Source organism: Prinia subflava, chromosome 4, assembly GCF_021018805.1.
Source record: "Prinia subflava isolate CZ2003 ecotype Zambia chromosome 4, Cam_Psub_1.2, whole genome shotgun sequence".
NCBI lineage: Eukaryota > Metazoa > Chordata > Aves > Passeriformes > Cisticolidae > Prinia > Prinia subflava.
Window position 1 is genome coordinate 73,269,453 of NC_086250.1, and position 26,107 is coordinate 73,295,559.

The following is a 26,107-nucleotide window of genomic DNA, read 5'->3' on the forward strand; positions in this document are numbered from 1 at the left end:
TAGAAGATAATTAATAACCCCAAAAATTTTTGGCTCAAAAATTAGAAGATAATTAATAACCCCAAAAACTTTTGGCTCAAAAATTAGAAGATAATTAATAACCCCAAAGATTTTTGGCTCAAAAATTGGAAGATAATTAATAACCCCAAAGATTTTTGGCTCAAAAATTAGAAGATAATTAATAACCCCAAAAATTTGGCTCAAAAATTAGAAGATAATTAATAACCCCAAAACCTTTGGCTCAAAAATTAGAAGATAATTAATAACCCCAAAAATTTGGCTCAAAAATTAGAAGATAATTAATAACGCCCAAAAACTTTTGGTTCAAAAATTAGAAGATAATTAATAACCCCAAAAATTTGGCTCAAAAATTAGAAGATAATTAATAACCCCAAAGATTTTTGGCTCAAAAATTAGCCATGTTTTTAATAAGGTGTTCACCACGCTCTTAGAATTCCCTGTTCTCCCACAAGTCAAGGAATTATTAGAAATGCACATCGCACTCTAAAACACATTTTAAATCAACAAAAAGAGAGAGTAGTCCAAACAACGCCTCAGATAAAGCTGAGCAAGGCTTTACAAATTTTTATTTCTTAAATAGCTCATTTACAATCCGCCGATTTTTAAACATTTTTGAAATAACAGGAAAAAATACAAAATTAATCCTCCAGTTTTAATTAAAAACCCTGAGACAAAACAAACTGGAAGAGCGTTTTTGCTAATAACATAAAGCAAAAAAAAAAAGTCTGTTTGTGGTTTTACAAGGACCTGAGCGAGTTCCAACAAAGTTTTTATTTCTGTGCACACACAAGAAGCAGCCAATCGTGCTTGCTGATGTTTTTAACGAGCTTTCGCTTCGTTAGGTGTACCCCCAAAAATAAAGATAATTAATAACCCCACGTACACGGCTCAAAATTTAGCTCTGTATATTGGCTTTTTGCAAATATCAGGATAAATGCTGAATTTATAACGTTGGAATAACTTTGTTGTGCGAATTTTATGCTGTTACCAAAACTCAGAAATGGCGGTGAGATAGCAGATACATCGTTAGGCTGGTAATTAAACTGCCTGTTTAATTAACATCCAATGAACACGTGATGGAGACCCCGCTGCTCGAATGTTAACGATCGGCACCCGCCGCCCGTAGAACGCACAAACCAAAAGAGGAGAAATAAAGGAAAACCGAAAACTAAATAATAAATAAATAAATAAATAAATAAATAAATAAATAAATAAATAAATATCAAAAACTAATAAATAAATAAATAAATAAATAAATAAATAAATAAATAAATAAATAAATAAATATCAAAAACTAAATAATAAATAAATAAATAAATAAATAAATAAATAAATATCAAAAACTAAATAATAAATAAATAAATAAATATCAAAAACTAAATAATAAATAAATAAATAAATAAATATCAAAAACTAAATAATAAATAAATAACTAAATAAGGGAAGATCAAAAACTAAATAATAAATAAATAAATAAATAAATAAGATCAGATCAAAAACTAAATATTAATTAAAAAATAAATAACAAAGGAAGACCAAAAACAAACAAACAACTAAATAAATAAATAAATACCAAAAACTAAATAATAATAAATAAATAGATAGATAGATAGATAGATAGATAGATAGATAAATAAATAAATAAATATCAAAAACTAAATAATAAATAATAAAGAAATAATAAAGGAAACCCAAAAACTAAACAATAATAAATAAATAAATAAACAAATAAATAATAATAATAAAGGAAGACCAACAACTAAACAAAAATAAACAAACAAACAAATAAATATATATATATATAAACACTAAAGGAAGACCAAAAACTAATAATAATTTTAAAAATAATAATAATAATAAAGGAAGACCAAAAATTAATAATAATAAAAAAATAAATAAGCAATAAAGGAAGACAAAAAACGAAACAATAATAAATAAGTAAACAAATAAACACTAAAGGAAGACCAAAAACTAAATAATAAAAATAAATAAATAGATAAATAGATAAATAAATAATAAAGGAAGACCAAAACCTAATAAATAAATAAATAGATAAATAAATAGATAAATAAACAGTAACGGAAGACCATAAATAAATAAATAAATAAATAAATAAATAAATAAATAAATAAATAAATAAATAAATTTAAAAGGAAGACCAACAACTAAATAATTTTTAAAAATAAATAAATAACAATAAAGGAAGACCAAAAACCACAGCCAAGAAACCCTCGTGCTCAAAAAACCACGAACCCAAAGAGAGGCCGGGAAGGACAGCTCCTAGAATATGCAAATCAGTTTGTAAAAAAATGCATAAATATGCGTAATAATCTATGAATATGCAAAAGGTTAAGTAATAGAAAAAATATTTAAGGAGTACCTCCAAAAATTATGGGTGTGCTCTCAGCTGAGTGCCGAGCACCCGGACGCTCAACCCGGTGCTTTATCTCTGCCTCCTGTTGTCTTTTTACTAAACTTCTTAAATTTTGCCAAAAAAGTAAAGCTCGTTTAACAGCTGGGAGTAGAATTTATTAAGATGAGGAGTTTTATTTTTAGGGGGATAGGTGTTGTACAATTGTACTATAAACTTGAGTTTTTGCGTAAAGGACGACGGGGAATAACATTGAATTGCAGATTTTTTTATTTTTTTTTTTTTGGCGCTGAAATTTCGCACAAAATTTTATTGCCTCACACCTAAGGACTTTTTTAATTCCTGAGGTTTAGAGCTTTTAATTTTTGAGGCTTTTGGTTACGTCTCGCGTTGCAGCCCAAGGCGCCGCGTCACGCACGGGAACGACGATTCCGCGAGCGGAGAAACGAGCACGCAAACTTTAATTCAGATAAAAGACTTTAATTCAGATAAAAGACTTTAATTCATACCCTGTTCATTCCTGTCCAACCTACAAACCTTAACTTATTAATAAAAAAAAAAAAAATTAAGTTTTACATTAATCTTTAAGCTGTAAAAATCGTTGGCGTCGTTGAGCTCTTTTAACAAAAGCGCGCGGCGTCCGTCACGTTCAAAAATAAAAAATCCCCAAATATCCAAATGTACAGAATTGGATGCAAGCAAGACAAATTACAATTAGCCAATTAATGAATTTTTTAAATATATTTTTTTAAAAAAGTGAAGTGCTAAAAGATTTGCTTAAAAATTAAAATACGTAGAGAAGCTTTTTGCCAAGGAGTAGCTGAACAAAAACATAAATAAATATTTATTTAAATAAATATTTTTATTTAATAAATATTATTATTTTTATTATTATTTTAAATAAATATTATTATTTTTGCTTGCTTGTTTTTGCTATATAAATATACAAATAGACCAACCAAAATTAAGTTATTTTAGCCCAAACACCAATTAAATAATTAACCAATCCAAGCCCAGAAAAACCAATTACGACCTGTTTAGTTGGTGTATCAGACAAATAACCAATGCCCAACCTCAATAATTATTGGCGTAAAATTGCCAACAAAACAAATCCCATAACCAATTAACGTCATTAAACCCCTGATCTTCTTAAAGCACCTTGTAAACCTCAAGAATTAAAAGTTCTTCGTTCTTTAACAGTAAAATTTTGTGCTAAATTTCAGCACCAAAAAAAATCTGCACTCAGCTTTGTGGCACAATTGGACTACCCCTATGCCCCCTAAAAATAAAAATACTCATCTTAATAAATTTCCACAATTACAAAAAAAAATATTAACTCATTTATAATAATAAAACCAAACAAAACATTCCTTCAAATATTTAAAGTAACCCCTGTGACATCAAAGAACTCGCTGTAGTAAACCTAGTATTAAAAAAATTTTTAAAAATTTAAAAATTTACCCATCATTATTAAAAAAAGGTAATAACAGTTTCAACCTCTAAAACACTATAAAACAAGTTACATCAAGATTATTTATAACTCAACTTATGTCAACCATAACATTAAATCAGTTAAACCAATTAAAGAATTAACTAAGCAAAAAAAATCAGTACTACTTCCATTATAATCAGTAACATAAAACAAATATTAATACTATAAAATATACAACCTTACAAAACAAAACTACCGATTTTCTTTTACTAGCACATAAACTTAATTTTTAAAAAAATTATATTATATCAATTTATCTAACCGTTCAAAATCCATCCACAAACAACTTCAAGAACTAAAAAATTTTAAAAATCAAAACAAACAAGAAGTCATAATTAAACAACTTGTTTAAAAAATAAAATTTTACACCTTAACTAAAAAAAGTTTACAAAATAAGTTTATATATATTAATTATTATAATGACAATATTAATAATAATAATACCTTATATACTTACTATCTACAACAAATAATTTTTTTTCAATTTTAAAATCATGAAAAAATCATGTAATTAGGAAATAGAACATTGCTGGTGTAATTAGGAAATAGAACGCTCATGGTGTAATTAGGAAATAGAGCGCTCATGGTGTAATTAGGAAATAGAAGGCTCATGGTGTAATTAGGAAATAGAATGCTCATGATGTAATTAGGAAATAGAATGCTCATGATGTAATTAGGAAATAGAGCGCTCATGAGGTAATTAGGAAATAGAACGCTCATGAGGTAATTAGATAATAGAACGCTCATGATGTAATTAGGAAATAGAAGGCTCATGGTGTAATTAGGAAATAGAAGGCTCATGGTGTAATTAGGAAATGGAACGCGCATGGTGTAATTAGGAAATGGAACGCTCATGGTGTAATTAGGAAATGGAACGGTCATGACGTAATTAGGAAATAGAACGGTCATGATGTAATTAGAAAATGGAACGCTCATGACGTAATTAGGAAATAGAAGGCTCATGGTGTAATTAGGAAAGAGAATGCTCATGACGTAATTAGGAAATAGAGCGCTCATGATGTAATTAGGAAATAGAACGCTCATGAGGTAATTAGATAATAGAAGGCTCATGGTGTAATTAGGAAATAGAAGGCTCATGGTGTAATTAGGAAATGGAACGCTCATGACGTAATTAGGAAATAGAAGGCTCATGGTGTAATTAGGAAATAGAACATTGATGGTGTAATTAGGAAATAGAATGCTCATGGTGTAATTAGGAAATAGAAGGCTCATGACGTAATTAGGAAATAGAGCGCTCATGATGTAATTAGGAAATAGAGCGCTCATGGTGTAATTAGGAAATAGAGCGCTCATGGTGTAATTAGGAAATAGAAGGCTCATGGTGTAATTAGGAAATAGAACGCTCATGAGGTAATTAGATAATAGAACGCTCATGACGTAATTAGGAAATGGAACGGTCATGACGTAATTAGGAAATGGAACGCTCATGGTGTAATTAGGAAATAGAAGGCTCATGGTGTAATTAGGAAATAGAAGGCTTATGGTGTAATTAGGAAATAGAAGGCTCATGGTGTAATTAGGAAATGGAACGCGCATGGTGTAATTAGGAAATAATTTGGCCTCTGACTGATGGCGGGAACGTGACATCCGTTCAGTTACAGACGTTTCAGTGTAATGATAAAATTCACCGTTTTAGGGGGTTTTATTCCATTTTCAGTCTCTCGTGGGATTGAAAATGGAATAAAATCTCTTTAAACGCCTCTCGGGAGCCCCGTCTGTGGGTCAGGAAAAGGAAATTTGTCCGACAACTGAGGAGAAGGTGGCCAAGTTTGAGGAGAAGGTGGCCAGGGTTGGGATGGAGATTCCAGGATGGGGATGGAAGTTCTAGGATTGGACATGAGGTGACCAGGATTGAGGTGGTGGCCAAGTTTGGGAATGAAGTGGCCAGGATTGGGATGGAGGTTCCAGGATTGGGAATGAGGTTCCAGAACTGACTGGGATAGAGGCTCCAGGGTTGGAATGGAGATTCCAGGATTGGGATGAAGATTACAGATTTGGGATTGAGGTTCCAGGATTGACTGGGATGGAGGTGGCCAGGATTGATTGGGAATGAGGTGATCAGGATTGGGTTGGAGGTGACCAGGATTGGGAATGAGATTCCAGGATTGGAAGTTCCAGGATTGGGATGGAGGTGACCAGCATTGGGATGGAGGTTCTGGGGTTGGAATGGAAATTCTGGGGTTGGAATGGAGGTGACCAGGACTGGGATGGAGGTTCCAGGACTGGGATGGAGATTCCAGGACTGGGATGGAGATTCCAGGACTGGGATGGAGGTGGCCACGCTGCCGTTGGCCACAACCCCTTTGTTCTCCACCCTCCCTCCCACAGGGCTCCACGGATTCCACTTCCCATGGGAAGAGGCTTCCCCAGGCTCAGGGGGATCTCCAGGATCCCCTCCCCTCTGGGTTTCCATGGGATTTTCCCAAGTTCTCGAAGGACGTCAGGCTGAGGCCTTGGCAGAGCTCAGGGAGGTTGAGCCGTGGAAAACCGGGAATTCTGAGGGGGGCTGCACTGAGAGGACCCTTCCAGCCCTTGATCCCGGGTGATCCCGGCGTTCCGCGGGATCTGGGAAGGGTTTGATGCCTACAAGGAGACAGGGCCCCAGCACTTGTCCCGTCCTGGTGTCACCGCGTCCCGTCCCGGTGTCACCGCGTCCCGTCCCGGTGTCACCGCGTCCCTGCGCCACCGCTCCGCTGGCTCCTCCCATCCCGGCATCAGCATCACCCTCATCCCAAGGAAACGGGACCCGGGCTCTTTGGGGAATTCGGGAAGAGCGGTGAGGGGTGCCCGGAGCTCCATGGGATGAGCTCCAGTCCTGAGGGAGCCTCCAAGCGGGAGGAGGGAAAGGTTCCCCGGCTCGGGATGTTCCCATCAAGCAGGGATTTGTCACCTTTTCCTTGGGGTAGAAACCATGGGAAAAGGGGTTTTCCTTGGAGAAATCCAGAGGGATCCATTCCAGGTGGATTTCAGGGAAGGAGGGAGCTTCGGATGTTCTGCGGGATCTCCCACGGGAAGGGATTGGCTTGGGAATGCCCAGGGGCAACATTCAAGGAATTGGGAATTTTCCTATGGATTCCAGCCCTGAATTCCCTTTTCCTGCCAGGATCAGAGAAGGAAAAGGGGGATTTTAGTTACAACATCCCTGACCCTGCCAGACCTCCCTGCTGGAGTTTCCCGGACACCGGGATTGCTCCGGATTGTCCCTGCTCCAGAACGGGCCAGGATGGAATTCACGGATAAATCCCAATCCCAAAACCGCTCCGGACAAATCCCAGCTGGAGCCCGAGGCCCCCCTGGGTCTCCTCTCCGTCCCTGCTCCAGCGTGGTCACTGTGGATGTTTTTCCCAAGGGATAACCACACGTCCTTCCCAAAAATTCCCAAATCCACATTCCCAAATGTTCCCAGGCTCTGCTCCAATGGCAGCTCCCAACTTTCGGCATTCCCGAGGTGTCCCCACTCCCGGCACAGCTCCGGCATTTCCTGCCCGTTCCGCTGAGGAAAGGGATAAAATTGGGAATAATCCAAGGGATTTGGGGGCCTTTGGAGCCGCCATTCCAGACCTGGAAGCTCCTGCTCCTTATCCAGGTGGGATGAGGCCATTCCCTCCTTCCCGGTGGCGCAGCCGAGGGGTCCCGGGGGATTTCCACAGGTTATTCCCTCCGGGGAGCACCGAATCCCCGGGAACATCCCGTGGCCTTTGGGGGTGGCCGATGGCACCGTCACTGTCACCAGCCCCGGGGGGACATGGAAAAACTTGGGAATTTTGTGTCGGCTGCTCGGTGTTGTTTTGGCTGTGGGGCATTTTTCTCATGCATTTGTTGTTTCCTTCCTTCCTTTCCCAAATCCCTCTTTCCGATACCCCCGCCTTTCCCAAATCCCCGTTCCTTCCCAAATCCCCGTTCCTCCCCACATCCCTGCCTTTCCCAAATTCCTCTCTTTCCCATTTCCCTGCTTTTCCCAAATCCCAACCCTGCCTAAATCCCTGCATTTCCTATTTCCCTACCTTTCCCAAATTCCACTTTCCCATTTCCCTGCCTTTCCCAAATCCCCGCCTTTCCCAAATCCCTGCATTTCCTATTTCCCTACCTTTCCCAAATTCCTCTTTCCCATTTCCCTGCTTTTCCCAAATCCCTGCTTTTCCCAAATCCCCATTCCTTCCCATTTCCCTGTCTTTCCCAAATTCCTCTTTCCCAAATCCCAGCCCTTCCCAAATTCCTGTTCCTCCCCAAATTCCCACCTTTCCCTAATCCCTGGTCCTTTCCCAAATCCCTCTCCTTCCCTAATCCCTGCTCTTCCTAAATCCCTGCATTTCCCATTTCCCTCCCATTCCCAAATCCCTCTCCTTCCCACACCCCTGCCTTTCCCGGCCCCCTTCCCTGTTTTCCCTCTTTTCCCGGCTCTCCCAGCAGCTCTGTCGCTGTCCAACCCTCCAGGCTTTGGCTGAATCCATGCAATTCCAACCGCCCCATTCCCGGCCGGCCACGCCCTCGCCCATCCCGCGGGAACCATCCCGATTCCCCGCTCCCATCCCCTCCATCCCCCCCATTCCCGATTCCCCTTCCCTAAACCCACCTGGGGGTCTCCACTCAGGGAACACCGGGGACGCCCAAGGCCGGATTCCCGCGGTTCTCCCGGCCCCGAATCCCTCGGGATCGACGTCCGGTGGCTTCTTTTTCCGTGTGGCGCTTCCCGGACCGGAGCTAACATTTCTCTCATTGCCTCTTTTCCTGCTTCCATGTGCATGTCCCGCTGCTCTGTCCTAGATCCGCCTCTGGCCTCCGGAGGGTGGGCGAGTTGTGTAAGTGAGCACGTTCCCATTCCATAGCTCCATCCCACCGGGAATGTCCCATTCCTCACCTGTCTCTCTCTCTCTCCCTCTCCTCCGGGCTCGGCCCCGCTCCCACCGGCATTCCCGAGGTTTCGGGAGACGGCGGGAGCGGCGCCGGCTCCGGGATGTGCGTGTCCCCTCGGGAGCATGGCCCTGTCCCTGTGCTGTGGTGGCGTGTCCGGCTCTTCCCGCTGGTGTTCCCGCTGAGGAAATTCCCGTCGGGATCCCCGGGGCGGGATTGGGGCTGTGGGGTGGGAGAGTCCAGCTCAGTCCTGGGGGAGAGGTCCGGGAAGGATCCCGGGAAAGGTGGGACAGATCCCAGGAAGGGTGGGAGAGATTCCAGGAAAAGTGGGGGGAAAAAACGGAGAAGGATGGAAAAGATCCCAGGAAGGGTGGGAAGGACACCAGGAAAGGTGGGAGAGACACCAGGAAAAGTGGGAAAATACACCAGGAAAGGCAAGAGAGACACCAGGAAAAGTGGGAAAAGACACCAGGAAAGGCAAGAGAGACACCAGGAAAAGTGGGAAAGGATCCCAGAAAAGGGGGGAAAGACACCAGGAAAAGTGGGAAAAGCACCAGGAAAGGCAAGAGAGACACCAGGAAAAGTGGGAAAGGATCCCAGAAAAGGGGGGAAAGACACCAGGAAAAGTGGGAAAGGATCCCAGAAAAGGGGGGAAAGACACCAGGAAAAGTGGGAAAAGCACCAGGAAAGGTGGGGAGGAACCCAGGAAGTGGGAAAGGACCCCAGGAATGGTGGAAGAGACTCCAGGAAAGGCGGAGAAGACCCTGGGAAGGGTGGGAAGGACACTGGGAAGGACACCGGGAAGGGGGACGGAGCAGCCCCACTCCGATCCCAGAAAACCATGGATGCAGCCATGGATGCACCCGGATCCATCCGTGATTCCCCAGGGTGGGGGGTCCCAGGTCCCCCTCTGGAGCAAAAATTCCATGAGACAGAGGGAGGAGCTCCTGGGATCCTGCTCCATCCCAGGCCCCCAGGGAAGCCACCTGAGGCTATGGCAGGAAAATCGGGATCCGGGGATTTCCCCCTTCTCCTCCCAGCAATGATTCCAGGATATCCCAGCGGCTTCCAGAGCTTCTGGAATCCCTTCCTGAGCTGGAAGGACTCCCCAGGCCGAGACAGCAGCGGGATCCTGGGAAAAGCTGCTCCCACTCCAGCTCCCTTGGACTGGAAGGGAAAATCCATGGGATTGGGGGGGTGGGGGGGGATCCCATGGGATGGGGAGGGCCGGAGAATTCCCCCTGGGAATTTCCCAGCGTGCATGGCCGGCTGTGTGCTCTTGGTTGTGCTTCCTCCGTGTTGTCCCCGTGTCCCGTCCTCGTGTCCCGTTCCGTGTGCGGAGCTCCGGCTCCTTCCGTGTCCCAGCTCCCGGAGCCGTTCCCGGTTGATTTTTCCTTGTCCTTTTCTGCCGAGCACTGAATTCCCGAGGCCGCGGCCCCGTCCTGGGAGAGCGGCGCCGGATCCCGACGCTCCGGGAATGCCGGGGGCCGCGTTCCCGCTTTCCCGGCGGCTGCTGGATGCCATTCCCAGGGATTTACTCTGCCCTCGGGTGGGGCGGAGGCGTGGGATGCTCGGAAGGCCCTGGACTGCTCCAGGTCTTTCCAGGAGCAGCTGGAGCGGGGTCGTTCCGGAGGCTCCTCTCAGCCATGGGGGGCTCATCCCATCGGATCCAGCCGTGGATTCATTCCCTCAATCCTGGCTCTGGTGCCACGGAAATTTGGGATATTTGGGGGACACCAGGGGGTATCCGACCCCTGTGTTGGGACTGGGGGCACCTGGATCATCCTATGGATCATTCCGGGGCTCATCCCCAGGCTTATCCCAAGGTTCCTCCCAGGGTTTATCCTGAGGTTCATCCCAAGTCTCATCCCTGGGCTGATCTCAGGGCTCATCCCAAGGTTCATCCCAGGGCTCATCCCGGTGCTCATCCCGCAGCTACCGGGTTCAGGCCAGCAGGAATTCTGTGTCCTGCTCCCACACCTGATCCCAGATCCTTTGGGATGGCCACATCCCATCGACCAGAGAGACCAGGATCAGGAAAACTTTGGACAGTGTTTGATCCTTGCCCAGTATCCCTGCCCAGTTCCCAGTATCCCTGCCCAGTTCCCAGTATCCCTGTCCAGCTCCCAGTATCCCTGCCCAGTTCCCAGTATCCCTGCCCAGTTCCCAGTATCCTTGTCCAGTTCCCGGTATGCCTCCCCAGTTCCCAGTATCCCTATCCAGCTCCCAGTATCCCTGTCCAGTTCCTGGGAAAAGCCAGGGCAGGGTTAGGGTGAGGATTGGGATCAGGATCAGAGTTAGAGTTGGGATCAGGGTCTGGATCAAGGCTAGGATTAGGATTGGAATCAGGATCCAGATCAGGGTTAGGATCAGGGTCAGGATCACCTCTGAATTAGGATCAGGATTGGGGTCAAGTTTAGGATCATGTTTAGGGTCAGGATCAGGGTCAGGATCAGGGTCAGCATCAGGATCAGGGTCAGGATCAGGGCTGGGATCAGGGTCAGGATCAGGGTCGGGATCAGGATCAGGACTGGGATCAGGGTCGGGATCAGGGTCGGGATCAGGGTCAGCATCAGGGTCGGGATCAGGGCTGGGATCAGGGTCGGGATCAGGGCTGGGATCAGTGCTGGGATCAGGGTCGGGATCAGGGTTGGGATCAGGGTCAAGATCAGGGTTAGGGTCAGGATCAGGGTCGGGATTAGGGTTAGGATCAGAATTGGGATCAGGATCAGGATCAGGATCGGGATCAGGGTTAGGGTTATGTTTGGGATCAGCATTGGAGGAAGGTCCATAGGAAGGAAGGAAGATCCATAGGATCCACTGGAAGGAAGATCCCAGAGGAAGATCCATAGGAGGGCCGGAGGAAGATCCATCGGGAGGTTGGGAAAAGGTCCTTTGGAAGGTTGGAAAAACCTCCACTGGAAGGTTGGAGAGAAATCCACAGGAAGGTCGGAAAAGATCTCTAGAAGGTCAGAGGAAGATCCATGGGAAGGTCAGGAAGATCCATGAGAAGGTCAGAGGAAGATCCATGGGAAAGTTGGATGGAAGATCCATGGGAAGGTCAGGAAGATCCATGGGTAAGTCAGGAAGATCCATAGGAAAATTGGATGGAAGATCCATGGGAAGATTGGGAAAATGTCCGTAAGAGGATTGGAAGAAGAGCTGAAGGAAGATCCATAAGAAATTTAAAAAATTCCATCCCAAGGTCGGAGAACGGTGGGTGTGGTCACAGCCCCTTTGGAATCCGCGATGGGAACTGTGGGAGACAATTCCAAGGATTTGAGGGCCACCACGGAGCACCAGAGCAGCAGCACGGGAGCCTCGCCAAGGAACAGGGAACGATCCAAACGATCCCAGGAGTGATCCCAGTGATCCCAGGAACGATCCCAGCAATCCCAGGAATGGTCCCAGCAACCCCAGCAACGATCTAAATGATCCCAGGAATGATTCCAGGAATGATCCCAGCGATCCCAGGAATGATCCCAGCAATCCCAGATGATCCCAGGAATGATCCCAGTGATACCAGGAATGATCCCAGCAATCCCAGATGATCCCAGGAATGATCCCAGTGATCCTACAAACAATCCAGATAACCCCAGGAATGATCCAAGTGGTTCCAAGAGTGATCCCAGCAATCCCACACATGATCCAAATAATCCCAGGAATGATCTCAGCAATCCCAGGAATAATCCAGACAATCCCAGGAGTGATCCCAGCAATGATTCAAATGATCCCAGGAATGATCCCAGTGATCCCATGAACAATCCACATAATCCCAGGAATGATCCCAGTGATCCCAGGAATGATCCAGGCTTGGGAGCTGCCCCAGTTGGGATTTGTGGGGTCGGAACCCACTGGAGGAGCTGCCCCATCCCAGCTCCTGGAGGAACCTGGAGCGCCGGGAATGCCGCCCCTCGGAGCTGCCCGGGAATGGGAAATGGATTCGGGATTGCCTCGAGGGAAAACGGACGATCCTAAAAGCCTGGAAAAGCTCCCTGAGGAACCAGCTCGGATCCGGAGGTGTCGGAGCCGGGGTTGGGATTCCTGGCTGGAGAGGAAGGAGCCGGGAATCCAGGCATGGATGGGATCCAGCTGCGGCTCCACGCGGGAATGCGGAATGCCTGGAATTCCAGAGGGGAATCCATGGGCTCGGGAGGAACACCCGGATCCTTCGGATTTCCTATGGCTGGTCCTTCCCAACCTCCGGGGGTTTCCCAGCAAATCCAGAACTTTCTCTCCCAGATCCACGTGGGACACGGCCACAATTCCCGCAATTCCCGTTCCATGGAGGACATCCCGCTTTTCCGTGTCAGGGCTTCCCGGAGGTGATTCCTTCTCTGCTGTGCCAGGGAAGCAGAAAAACAGAAATTCTCAGGAATGTGGCTCAAAAGTGGGAATTCTCAGGACATGGCTCAAATATGGGAATTTTCAGGAACGTGGCTCAAAAGTGGGAATTATCAGGAATGTGGCTCATCCTGTGGATCTTCAGCCGTGTTCAGCTCATCCCTTTGGAGCCGTGGATTTACGGGATCCTTGGAGATCATCAGCATTCCCAAAAGCAGGAGGTGGCGTTCAAGGCCATGGTGGATCCCAGCAGCATTCCAGAGAATCCCGGTTTTCCAGGAGGGAGCTGAGAGGGGAGGCCGAGCTGGGGAGTGGCAGGGAAACTGAGGCACCGGGATGCGGGAATTTTATGGGGTAGTTCTGAGGGGACAAGTGGAGTGGCAGGGATGGGAACTGGGATGGGATGGGATGGGATGGGATGGGATGGGATGGGATGGGATGGGATGGGATGGGATGGGATGGGATGGGATGGGATGGGATGGGATGGGATGGGATGGGAGGGACCTCAAAACCCCTCCAGGGACACCTCCCACTGTCCCAGGCTGCTCCAGCCCCAGGGTCCAGCCTGGCCCTGGGCACTGCCAGGGATGCAGGGGCAGCCACAGCTGCTCTGGCAATTCCATTCCAGGCAGGAATTCCTGCCCAAGATCCCACCCAGCCCTGCCCTCTGGCAGTGGGAGCCATTCCCTGTGTCCTGTCCCTCTGTCCCTTGTCCCCAGTCCCTCTGCAGCTCTCCTGGAATGTTCTGGAAGCTCTCCCTGGAGCCTTCCCTTCTCCAGGAGAGCATTCCCAGCTCTCCCAGCCTCTCCAGAGCAGGGGACTCTGGTTTGCTGGGACTCACCCAGGTGTCAGATCCGTTCCCTTTCCCGTTCCTTGTCCATCCCATGGGGACGATGGCGGGATGGGGACAATGCCAGGTGAGCAGCCGTGTCCCCATCCAAGATTCCCACGGTGGCGCAGCCAGGGGGTCCCAGCACCAAGGGGACACCGGCCCGGCCACCCCCGGGCTCCTCACGCCACACTGACCGCCAGGTGACGTCACCAGGGGTGTCCCGAGGGTCAAAACCCCGGAGGGTTCCCTCTCATCCCAACTTTTCTCCTCTGGGTTGCTCCTGTTCCATGGGGGGCGGGGCACCGGGTCCTTGTCCCCAGGGCTGGGGACATTTTGGGGGGGCACAGAGCCGAGCCAGGAGGGCAGGACCGGCCGGGAACCCCCACCCTGGAGGCGCTGCCGGAATCTTTGGGACATCCCCGCACCGGGGATGCCCCACCCGAGCCCACCCCGACCCCGCTGGACTCGTGCCCCCGTTCCCAGGCCTGGCCTCACCCCTTCCCTCTCCTCTCTCTCTCTCTCTCTCTCTTTTTGTCCTTTCTCCCACCTCTCTCCGCAGACTTTTCAGTAGTTTAGGCGAGCTCAGCACCATCTCCCAGCGCAGCTCCGGCGCCACCTTCACCGTGCGGCCCGGCAGCCGCTACCCCGTCACCCGCCGCACGCCCAGCCCCGTCAAACCCGCCGCGCTGGAGCGGCCCGAGCCCCTCAGCACCGTCCGGCCCTACGGCCTGACGCCCCCCACCATCCTGAAATCCTCCAGCCTCTCCATCCCGCACGAGCCCAAGGAGGTGCGCTTCGTGGTGCGCAGCGTCAGCGCCCGCAGCCGCTCCCCGTCGCCGTCGCCGTCGCCGTCGCCGGCGCTGCACACGCTGCACCCGCCGCGGCCCTTCATGCAGAAGCCGCTGCACCTGTGGAACAAGTACGACGTGGGGGACTGGCTGGAGAGCATCAACCTGGTGGAGCACCGCGACAAGTTCGAGGACCACGAGATCGAGGGCACGCACCTGCCCGCGCTGACCAAGGAGGACTTCGTGGAGTTGGGGGTGACCCGCGTGGGGCACCGCATGAACATCGAGCGGGCGCTCAAGCAGCTGGTGGACAGCTGACCGCGCCCGGAGCCGCCGCGGGGAGGGCGGGGTGTGATTCCCGAGCCAAGAAAACCCACCCGGATTCTTCCTCCTCCTCCTCCTCCTCCCGCCAGCGCCGCACTGAGGGTGTGGAGCCCCCTCGGCCGCCTCCGGAGCAGGAATGTTGCATGAGATTCCTCCTCGCTCCCGCTCCTCCCCGACAGCCCGGCCTGCGAACGGCTCCGTCCGCGGGGACAGCAGGGGACAGCGCCGCGCCGGTGGCACCTCGGGGTGGCTTTCGGGAGCCCCCGAGCTGCCCCGGCCGTGGCGAGAGCGGGCGGGTGGCACCTGCGGAGGTGGCACCTCCCGGGTGGCCCCGCCGGGCTCTAGAGGTGGCCCAGGTGGCCCTGCCGGGAGGTGGCCTCAGGGCCTGACGTCACCAGGTGACCCCAGCAGGGTCAGAGGTGGCCCCATGTCCTGACACCCCCCCCCCGCAGGTGTCCCTGGCAGGGTCACAGTTGTCCCTGCCAGGCTGGGAGGTGGCCCCAGGTCCTGTCCCCACCCCAGGTGTCCCTGGCAGGGTCACAGGTGGCTCAAGGTCCTGTCCCACCCCAGGTCCTGTCCTTGATAGGGTCAGAGGTGTCCCCAGGTCCTGTCACATCTCAGGTCCTGTCCCCACCAGGAGGTGGCCCTAGGTCCCCCCCCAGGTGTCCCTGACAGGGTCAGAGGTGTCCCCAGGTCCTGTCCCCACCGGGAGGTGGCCCTAGGTCCCCCCAGGTGTCCCTGGCAGGGTCAGGGGTGTCCCCAGGTCCTGTCCCTGGCAGGGTCAGAGGTGTCCCCAGGTCCTGTCCCACCCCAGGTCCTGTCCCTGGCAGGGTCAGGTGTGTCCCCAGGTGTCCCCAGGTGTCCCCGCTGGGCTCAGAGGCGGCGGCTCCAGCGGGGCCATCCCGGCGGTGCTCCCGGAGAAAGGAAGGGAAGAAGGAAGAAAAGACGGAAAGAAGGGAAGGAGGAAGGAAGAAAAGAAGGAAGGAAGGGCCGGGAAGGCTCCAGCGGCGGCCGTGCCACCCGAGCCGTGCCAGGCCGTGCCAGAAGAGCCCCCCCCGCCAGGCGGAACCCCCCGGACCCCCCCGGACCCCGAGCTGCTGCCCCGGCCGGGTGAGAGGAGCGAGCGAGGAGCGCATGGATCGCAGCATGTTTGGGAATGTCGGGAGGCCGGGGGGGCACCGATCCCGCAGCAAAAAAACCAGAACAAAACACAAAAAAAACCCCGCTTTGCCAACGTTTGAGGGGAGGGGCGGGGGGAGGGAAAGGTTTGATTTCCTCTGGGCTTGGGGTGTTGTTTTTATCCAAAGGGGGGGAGGGGGAAGCGTTGATGGGAAATTATTTAATCTCCGTGCATTTATCTAGAGAGCAGCTGATAAGCCCCACGAGATAACGAATTACAGGATCCTCCCCCCCTCCCCAAAATCCCGCTCATCCCCGGTTTTTGCATCTTTTTAAGCAGCTCTATATTTGGAAAGAGAGAATATCTATATATCTATATCTCCAGAGCTATAGCCACCTGATTTTTGTTAGGGTTTTCCTAAAAAACTGAAGAACTCAATTCCTATCTCTGGACTGGAGGAGACGCTCCCGGCGCTCCCGCGGGAGTTTTTAAGCGACTGAATGAATGTGCAAAAAAAAAAAAAAAAGAAAAAAAAAAGAAAAAAAAAAGGCTTTTTAAACACACACAAACCCCTCCCCCCAAAAAAAAAAAATTCCCCCTGAAACTGCTCCTTTCAGCCGCTCTGGATTTATAAAGATTCAGAGAATCACAAAAAAACACACACACACAAAAAAAAATAAAATAAACAAACCCAAGCTTTGGGTTTTGGGACACACCGAGTCTTCCAGGCACACAGCAGGGAGGTCCCCAGGGCTTGTGTCCCCACTTTTTGGGCCGCTGGTGGCCTCGGGGACACCGCTGGCTCCGGGGGCGCTGCCGGGGTCCCCGGTGTCACCCGCTGGTCCCCCGGGGCACACCCGGCTGGCCGGGAGGGGAGGGCCCGGTGCTCCCAAAAGCCGAGAGCCCCAGGAAGGCATTAAAAACAAAAAACTCTCGTGGTGCTAAGAGGGGAGGGCCGGGAGCTCCGTGCTGAGCCTCGCCCGCCTCCCAACCCTCCCGAGCCTGCCGGGGAAAGGGCACCGAGCTCCCCGGGGACACCGGGGCGGCCTCTGCCCTGTGACAGGCACCGGGGTGTCCCCAGGATGTCCCCGAGATGTCCCTTGCCCTGTGACAGGCACTGGGGTGTCACCAGGATGTCCCTGGGATGTCCCCAGGAGGGTCTCCGGGATGTCCCCTGCCCTGTGACAGGGCACTGGGACCTCCCTGAGATGTCCCCTGCCCTGTGTCAAGGCACTGGGATGTCCCCAGGATGTCCCTAGGGTGTCCCCTGCCCTGTGTCAGGGCATTGGGACCTCCCTGGGATGTCCCCAGGATGTCCCCTGCCCTGTGCTGAGGCACTGGGCTGTCCCCACGATGTCCCTGGGATGTCCCCTCCCCTGTGACAGGGCATTGGGATGTCCCCAGGATGTCCCCTGCCCTGTGTCAAGGCACAGGGACGTCCCCGGGATGTCCCCAGGATGTCCCTGGGATGTCCCCTGCTCTGTGTCAGGGCATTGAGATGTCCCCAGGATGTCCCCGAGACGTCCCCTGCCCTGTGCCAGGCACCGGGATGTCCCCAGGAGGGTCCCCGGTGCCACCTCCCTGTCCCCGAGCCCCCACCCCCGCGGCCACGCCCGGAGTTGTCCGGCAGCCGCCGGGGGTGCGTGGCCCGTCCCCGTGCCCGGCTGTCACCCCGCTGTCCCCAACCGGGACGGGCGCCCGGGGGCGGGGACGGGCCCGGAGCCGGCCCGGGGAGCGACCAGCCAGGAAAACCAATCCCGGGATAAACCAATCCCGGGATAAACCAATCCCGGGATAAACCAGTGCCGGGTGAGCCCGGACACCCGCCCGACCCCGCCCCGGCGCCACCCGGGTGCCACCGCCCCCGCCGGGCGTCCCCAGCCCCGGGGGCGCGGGGCGGGAGTGCCGAGCTCAGGTCCTGCCCCTCGGCCGTGTCCCCGCAGTCCCCGCGATGTCGCCAGTGTCCCCCCGCCCCTGCCAAGCCAGCGCCTGTGTCCCCAGATCTGCCCTGCCAGCCCCGCTGTGTCACCGAGTGTCACCTTCGCCCCCGAGTCCTCTGTGCCGGTCCCCCCCTCCACGGTCACCGTCCCGCAATTCACCCTCCTGTGCCCCAAAATCCACCCAGCTGTGCCCTCCCAGCTGTGCCCCAAAATCCATCCCAGCTGTGCCCCAAATCCATCCCAGATGTGTCCCAAATCCATCCCAGCTGTGTCCCCAAATCTATCCCAGCTGTGTCCCCAAATCCATCCCAGATGTGTCCCAAACCCATCCCATGTCCCCAAATCCATCCCAGCTGTGCCCCAAATCCATCCCGGTTGTGTCCCAAATCCATCCCAGATGTGTCCCAAATCCATCCCAGCTGTGCCCTCCCAGCTGTGCCCCAAATCCATCCCAGATGTGTCCCCAAATCCATCCCAGATGTGTCCCAAATCCATCCCAGATGTGTCCCAAATCCATCCCAGATGTGTCCCAAATCCATCCCAGATGTGTCCCCAAATCCATCCCAGATGTGTCCCAAATCCATCCCAGCTGTGTCCCTAAATCCATCCCATGTCCCCAAATCCATCCCATGTCCCCAAATCCATCCCAGATGTGTCCCCAAATCCATCCCATGTCCCCAAATCCATCCCACATGTGTCCCCAAATCCATCTCAGCTGTGTCCCAAATCTATCCCAGCTGTGTCCCCAAACCCATCCCAGATGTGTCCCAAATCCATCCCATGTCCCCAAATCCATCCCAGCTGTGTCCCCAAATCCATCCCAGATGCGTCCCCAAATCCATCCCAGATGCGTCCCCAAATCCATCCCAGATGTGTCCCCAAATCCATCCCAGATGTGTCCCCAAATCCATCCCCACTCAGTGCCACCCTCGCCCTGTGCCTGCGCTGTGTCCGGCATTCCCGGGACACTCCAGGCACGGGGACAGACTGGCAGTCCCATCCCCCACCCCATCCCCTCCCAACTCCCATCCCAGCTCCCATCCCACATCCCAGCTCCCATCCCACATCCCAGTTCCCATCCCAGTTCTCTTCCCACATCCCAGTTCCCATCCCAGCTCCCATCCCACATCCCAGTTCCCATCCCAGTTCTCTTCCCATATCCCAGTTCCCATCCCAGCTCCCATCCCAGTTCCCATCCCAGTTCTCTTCCCACATCCCAGTTCCCATCCCAGCTCCCATCCCACATCCCAGTTCCCATCCCAGTTCCCTTCCCACATCCCAGTTCCCATCCCAGCTCCCATCCCACATCCCAGTTCCCATCCCAGCTCCCATCCCACATCCCAGTTCCCAACCCAGTTCCCTTCCCACATCCCAGTTCCCATCCCAGTTCCCTTCCCACATCCCAGTTCCCATCCCTGCTCCCATCCCACATCCCAGTTCCCATCCCAGTTCCCAACTCAAATCCCTGCTCCCATCCCTGTTCCCATCCCAGACCATCCCGTGCCACCCTCCTGTGCCTCCCCTGCCACCTCCTCTCCGTGTCCCCTCTGTCCCCGGTGTCCCCGCCCCCCTCCCCGGTGTCCCCGCCCCCCTCCCCGGTGCTGTCCCGAGCCCCGCATGGAGCCGGAGCCCGCCGCACATCCCGGCATTCCCGGCGGGAATGTCGCATCCCGGAATGAATGTCGCATGCGGGAATGTCGCATGCAGGAATGTCGCACGCGGGAATGTCGCACGCGGGAATGTGGCGTGGCATGGCGCGGGCTCCTTCCCAGGCTGTGGAATTGAGGAATTCCCAGGAATTCCTTTGGCTGTCGCTTCCCGAGGCCGCTCGCGGGGGAGATCCCGATCCCCCTTTGGCCGCGCCACCCCCGGCCCTGGCTGTCCCCGCCCTGGGGACACGGGGGTCCCCTCAGAGCCTGCACGGCCGCGCTGCTCCCGCCTGTGCCACCCTCGTCCCTTGGTGCTGCCGCTCGGCACGGCCTGGCACGGGCCACCCTGTGTGACCACCCTGCCTGGCACTGACCACTACTGACCACTCTGCCTGGCACGGGCCGACCTGTGTGACCACCCTGCCTGGCACTGACCACTACTGACCACCCTGCCTGGCACTGACCACCCTGTGTGACCACCCTGCCTGGCACTGACCACTACTGACCACCCTGCCTGGCACTGACCACCCTGCCTGGCACTGACCACTACTGACCACCCTGCCTGGCACTGACCACTACTGACCACCCTGCCTGGCACTGACCACCCTGTGTGACCACCCTGCCTGGCACTGACCATTACTGACCACCCTGCCTGGCACTGACCACCCTGCCTGGCACTGACCACTACTGACCACCCTGCCTGGCACTGACCACTCCTGACCATCCTGCCTGGCACTGACCGCCCTGCCTGGCACTGACCACCCTGCCTGGCACTGACCACTACTGACCACCCTGCCTGGCACTGACCACTCCTGACCATCCTGCCTGGCACTGACCGCCCTGCCTGGCACTGACCACCCTGCCTGGCACTGACCACCCTGCCTGGCACTGACCACTCTGCCTGGCACTGCCTGCCCACCCTGCTTGACCGCCCCTGCCCACCCTGCCTGGCACTGCCCACCTTGCCTGGCACTGCCTGCCCTCCCTGCCTGCCCTCCCTGCCTGCCCTCCCTGCCTGTCCCTGTCTGTCCCTGTCCCCGTCCTCCTGTCCCTCCCCTGTCCCTCCCCTCCCTCCCCGCAGCCCGGCAGCCCCGGCAGCCCCGGGCTCCCCCGGTTGGCACCGCTGTCCCGGTGCCCCCCGCCCGGAGCCGCCCCCGCGTCCCTCGGGTCGCGGGGTCTCCCCCGGCGCCGCCCGCCTCGGGCGCGCCCCGCGGGCGTCCGGGGCGCGGGTGGAAGGTGACAGTGGCGGCCTGAGCGCGGGCAGCCCGGCGCCGTCCCGCCGGACGTCCCCGGGTCTCCGCCCCGTTCCGCAGCTGTTTTTGGGGCCGCTCCGAGACCCGCCCGCGGCCGCCTCTCGCCGCGAGAGGCCCAAACCCCGCGGAGCGCAACCGCTCCGCGCCAAGCTCGCTCTGGGACCGGAGAGCTGGACGCCTTCTCGCCATTTCGGAGGAGCCTTCCCCTCCCTCCTCCTCCTCCTCCTCCTCCTCCTCCGCGCCCGCGGAGGGCGGAAATGGCGGTGCCCGCTCCGCGCCCGCGGAGCCGCGGCCGTGCCCGCCCGGGCACCCCCAGCTCCCGCTGAAGCAGCTGCAGCCGTACCTGTGTCGGCGAACACTGAGTGTCACCCGCCCCGCGGGGACACCACGGCTCGTCCCAGTCAGGCGCCACGCCAGAGAAGGCGACTTCCACCCGCGCTGCCCGGCCCGGCCCCGCCCGGGGCTGCCGCAGACCTGCCCGGGCTGTCCCCGCAGGATCCCCGTCCTGCTGTCCCCGTCCCGTTTATCCCTGTCCCGTTTATCCCTGTCCCCTGTCCCGTTTATCCCTGTCCCGTTTATCCCTGTCCCGTTTATCCCTGTCCCGTTTATCCCTGTCCCCTTGCCCGGTTTACCCCTGTCCCCTGTGCCACTCATCCCTGTCCCCCACCCCACTCATCCCTGCGTTCGTGCCACTCATCCCTGTCCCGTTTATCCCTGTCCCCTGTGCCACTCATCCCTGTCCCCTTGTCCCGTTTGTCCCTGCCCACTGCCCTACTCATCCCTGTCCCCTGTCCCGTTTACTCCTTGTCCTATTTATCCCTGTCCCGTTCATTGCTGTCCCCTTGTCCCGTTTATCCCTGTCCCCTGTGCCACTCATCCCTGTGCCACTCATCCCTGTCCTACTCATCCCTGTCCCCTGTGCCACTCATCCCTGTTCCCTGTCCCATTAATTCCTGTCCCCAACCCTGCTCATCCTTGTCCCCCGATCCCATTCATCCCTGTCCCCAGCTCCTCTCATCCCTGTCCCCTGTGCCACTCATCCTGTCCCTGTGCCACTACTCATCCTGTCCCCTGTGCCACTCATCCTGTCTCCCGGACTGCTCGTTCCTGTCGCCCCTGTCACTCATCCCTGTCCCCCGTCCAGTTCGTCCCTGTCCTCTGCCCGCTCATTCTTGTGCCCCGCTCCGCTCATCCTGTCCCCTGTCCCTTGCCCTCCTCATTTCTGTCCCCTGTCCTGCTCATCCCTGTCCCCAGCCCTCCTCATTTGTGTCCCCTGTCGTGCTCATCCCTGTCCCCTGTCCCCAGCCCTCCTCAATTCTGTCCCCTGTCGTGCTCATCCCTGTCCTCTGTCTCCTGCCCATCCCTGTCCCCTGTCCCGCTCATCCTGTCCCCAGCCCTCCTCATTTGTGTCCCCATCTCTGCTCATCATTGTCCTTTGTCCCCTGCCCATCCCTGTCCCCTGTCCTGTGCTCCCTTGTCCCCTGCCTTGCCCATCCTTGTCCCCTGCCCACCCCTGTCCCGCGCTCTCCCTTGTCCCTCTCATTGCCCATCCCTGTCCTCTGTCCTGCGCTCCCTTGTCCCTTGTCCCCTGTCCCGCCCATCCCTGTTCCCTGTCCTGCTCATCCTGTCTCCAGCCCTCCTCATTTCTGTCCCCTGTCCCCTGTCCCCTGTCCCTTGTCCCCTGTCCCGCCCATCCCTGTCCCCTGTCCCCTGCGCTGCCCCGGGGCTGTGGCAGATCTGGACAAGGGACTTTCCCGAAGGCCATCAGGGTCCCCGGCCGAACTGGCTTCGCCCGGGGTGGCCCCTCCAGCTGCCAGCACAGACCCCCGTGTCCCCTCTGTGTCCCCTCCGTGTCCCCTCCGTGTCCCCTGGTGTCCCTCTGCACCCCCAGCCTGCTCCCCGCGGTGCCACCGGCTCTGGGGTGGCCCCGTGCCCGCAGCCAGGGTCACTGCCCCGGTGTCACCGCCGGGACCCCGGGGTGCCCTATGGCCGCGCTCCGGCCCCCGGCCGTCCCCGAGGCGCTGCCGTCCCCCTCCCGTGGGGACGGAGCCATTCCCAGTGTCCCCAGCTCCTGTCCCCGCTCCGGCCACGCTGCCAGCCCGCTCCGGACACCCCAGAGCCAGGGCCACCTTGCCTTTGGAAAAGCCATCCGGGAGAGGGCAGAGCAGGAGCCCAAGTGACCCCTGACCCCGGCCTGAGCCCTCGGCCGTGCTGACCCCCGGGTCACACTGACCCCTGGGTCACACTGACCCCTTGGCTGTGGGTCACGCTGACCCCCGGGTCACACTGACCCCTCGGTCACACTGACCCCTGGTCCCTGGGTCACACTGACCCCTTGGCCATGGGTCACACTGACCCCCGGGTCACACAAACCCCTGGGTCACACTGACCCCTGGGTCACACTGACCCCTGGGCCCTGGGTCACACTGACCCCTTGGCCATGGGTCACGCTGACCCCCGGGTCACGCTGACCCCCGGGTCACACTGACCCCTGGTCCCTGGGTCACACTGACCCCTGGGTCACACTGACTCCTCAGCCCCGGGTCACACTGACCCCCGGATCACACTGACCCCCGGGCCCTGGGTCACACTGACCACTTGGCCATGGGTCACACTGACCCCCGGGTCACACAAACCCCTGGGTCACACAAACCCCTGGGTCACACTGACTCCTCGGGTCACACTGACCCCTGGGTCACACTGACCCCTGGGCCCTGGGTCACACTGACCCCCGGGTCACACTGACCCCCCGGCCTCAGGTCACACTGACCCCTGGGTCACACTGACCCCCCAGCCCCAGGTCACACTGACCCCCCGGCCCCAGGGCACACTGACCCCTGGGTCACACTGACCCCCGGGTCACACTGACCCCTTGGCCATGGGTCACACTGACCCCTAGGTCACACTGACCCCTGGGTCACACTGACCCCTTGGCCATGGGTCACACTGACCCCTGGGTCACACTGACCCCCCGGCCCCAGGGCACACTGACCCCTGGGTCACACTGACTCCTCGGGTCACACTGACCCCTGGGTCACACTGACCCCCCGGCCCCAGGGCACACTGACCCCTGGGTCACACTGACCCCCGGGTCACACTGACCCCTTGGCCATGGGTCACACCGACCCCTGGGTCACACTGACCCCTGGGTCACACTGACCCCCCGGCCCCAGGGCACACTGACCCCTGGGTCACACTGACTCCTCGGGTCACACTGACCCCTAGGTCACACTGACCCCCGGGTCACACTGACCCCTCGGCCATGCCAGCCCATCAGCCGTGCTGACCGCTCGGTCACCCCCGGCTCTGCCAACCCCTGGGTCACACTGACCCCTTGGTCACAACAACACATCGGCCATGCCAAGCCTTTGGCCACGCTGACCCCTCGGCCATGCCAATCCCGGGGTCACACTGACCCCTCGGCCACGCCAACCCATCGGCTGTGCCGACCCCTTGGCCACGTTGACCCCTCGGCCACGCCAACCCTTTGGCCGTGCTGACCCCTTGGCTGTGCCAAACCCTCGGCCACACCTTGGCCACACCAACCCATTGGCCGTGCTGGCCCCTCGACCACACTGACCCCTTGGCCATGCCAAGCCTTTGGCCATGCCAAACCCTTGGTCAGCCCTCAGACCCACTGACCCCTCGGCCACGCCAACCCACCAGCCGTGCTGACCCTTTGAGCACCCTTGGCCATGCCAATCCCTCGGCCACGCCAACCCATCGGCCGTGCCAACCCCTTGACCACCCCTTGGCCACGCCAACCCTTTGGCCACGCCAACCCACCAGCCATGCTGACCCCTCGGCCATGCTGACCCCTCGGCCATGCTGACCCCTCGGCCACGCCAATCCGTCGGCTGTGCCAAGTCCTTGACCACGCCTCAGCCCGTTGGCCGTGCCAATCTCTTGGCCACACCAATCCCTCGGCCGTGCCGACCCCTTGAGCACCCCTTGGCCCTTTGGCCACGCCAGTCCCTCGGACATGCTGAGCCCTTGGCCGTGCCAACCCCTTGGCCACCCTTTGGCCCTTTGGCCATGCCAATCCCTTGGCCACGCCAACCCAGCAGCTGTGTTGACCCCTTGGCCACACCAAACCATTGGCCGTGCTGACCCTTTGACCACCCCGTGGCCACGCCAACCCCTCGGCCTTGCCATTCCCTTGGCCACGCCAACCCCTCGGCCGTATTGACCCCTTGGCCACACCAACACGTCGGCCGTGCCAACCCCTTGACCACTTCTTTGCCAGGCCAACCCCTTTGGCCACGCCAACCCATCGGCCGTGCCGACCCTTTGACCGCTCCTTGGCCACACCAGCCCCTCGGCCACGCCAATCCATCGGCCACGATGACCCCTTGGCCACGCCAACCCCTCGGCCCTGCCAACCCCTTGGCCATGGCAACCCACCGGCCGTGCCAAGCCCTTGACCACTTCTTTGCCAGGCCAAGCCCTCGGCCACGCCAACCCATCGGCAGTGCCGACCCCTCGACCGCCCCGTGGCCGCGCCAACCCCTCGGCCACGCCAACCCGTCGGCCGCGTTTGACCCTTTGACCACCGCTTGGCCTCCTGGCCACGCCGACCCCTTGACCACGCCTCGGCCACGCCAACCCATCGGCCGTGCCGCCCCGCGGCCGCGCCGCGCCCGGGCCACGCCGCCCTCGGCCGCGGCGGTTACTGTGATTCCTCTCATGGCTTCTCCACCCCTCGGGTTTTTCCGCTGTACAAAGGGAGACACTTTTCCTTTTCTTTTTCCCCCCCCGCTTCCGAAGGGGTTTTTTCCCCCCCAAGCTGTCGATATTTTTTCCGTTGTCCAGCCCGGCGCCATCGCCCCCCTTCCATCCGCCTGTCCCCCGACTGTGACAAAGAGCAAACCCCCCTCGGGTCACTCGGCGCCCGGGGGGGCGTGGGTGGCCCCGTCCGTGGCGGGGCCGCTGTCCGGCCGGCCGGCCGCCGTCCGGCCACGCCCTCACTGCCCATGCATGTGCCACGCCCTCACTGCCCGCTGCATGTGCACAGCCCGGCCCCGCCACACTCTCGGTTCCGCGCCCCCAGCCGGACTCACCTGTGGGTTTTCGTTCCGTTTTTAATTTCCCAGGGTCAGTT

The 26,107-nt window shown here is 55.3% G+C and overlaps 2 protein-coding genes across 2 annotated transcripts in view; one reads left to right on the forward strand and one right to left on the reverse strand.

Moving 5' to 3' along the window:
* Positions 1–16,108, forward strand: part of SHANK3 (SH3 and multiple ankyrin repeat domains 3) — a 77,074-nt gene extending 60,966 nt beyond the window's left edge. The window contains exon 10 of the mRNA XM_063395013.1: positions 14,492–16,108. Coding sequence (XP_063251083.1) covers positions 14,492–15,038 — 547 coding nt within the window. The 3' untranslated portion in view covers positions 15,039–16,108. The remainder of the gene's footprint in view (positions 1–14,491) is intronic.
* A 3,190-nt stretch (positions 16,109–19,298) lies between these two features.
* On the reverse strand, positions 19,299–20,746 carry LOC134550461 (uncharacterized). Its single transcript, XM_063397176.1, has 2 exons — positions 20,161–20,746; positions 19,299–20,099 (listed from the first exon to the last, which is right to left on the reverse strand). The coding sequence occupies exons 1-2, from the start codon at positions 20,571–20,573 to the stop codon at positions 19,562–19,564; spliced, it is 951 nt and encodes a 316-aa protein (XP_063253246.1). The 5' UTR covers positions 20,574–20,746; the 3' UTR covers positions 19,299–19,561.
* Between the last annotated feature and the right edge of the window lie 5,361 nt (positions 20,747–26,107).

Bases quoted from the DNA above. Each gene is read 5' to 3' on its own strand.
- LOC134550461 (XM_063397176.1), bottom strand. From the start codon at position 20,573: ATGGTCAGGAGTGGTCAGTGCCAGGCAGGGTGGTCAGTAGTGGTCAGT. The intron at 20,100-20,160 runs GTCGGCCCGTGC...GTGGTCACACAG, and splicing joins CAGGCAGGGTGGTCACACAG to GGTGGCCCGTGCCAGGCCGT.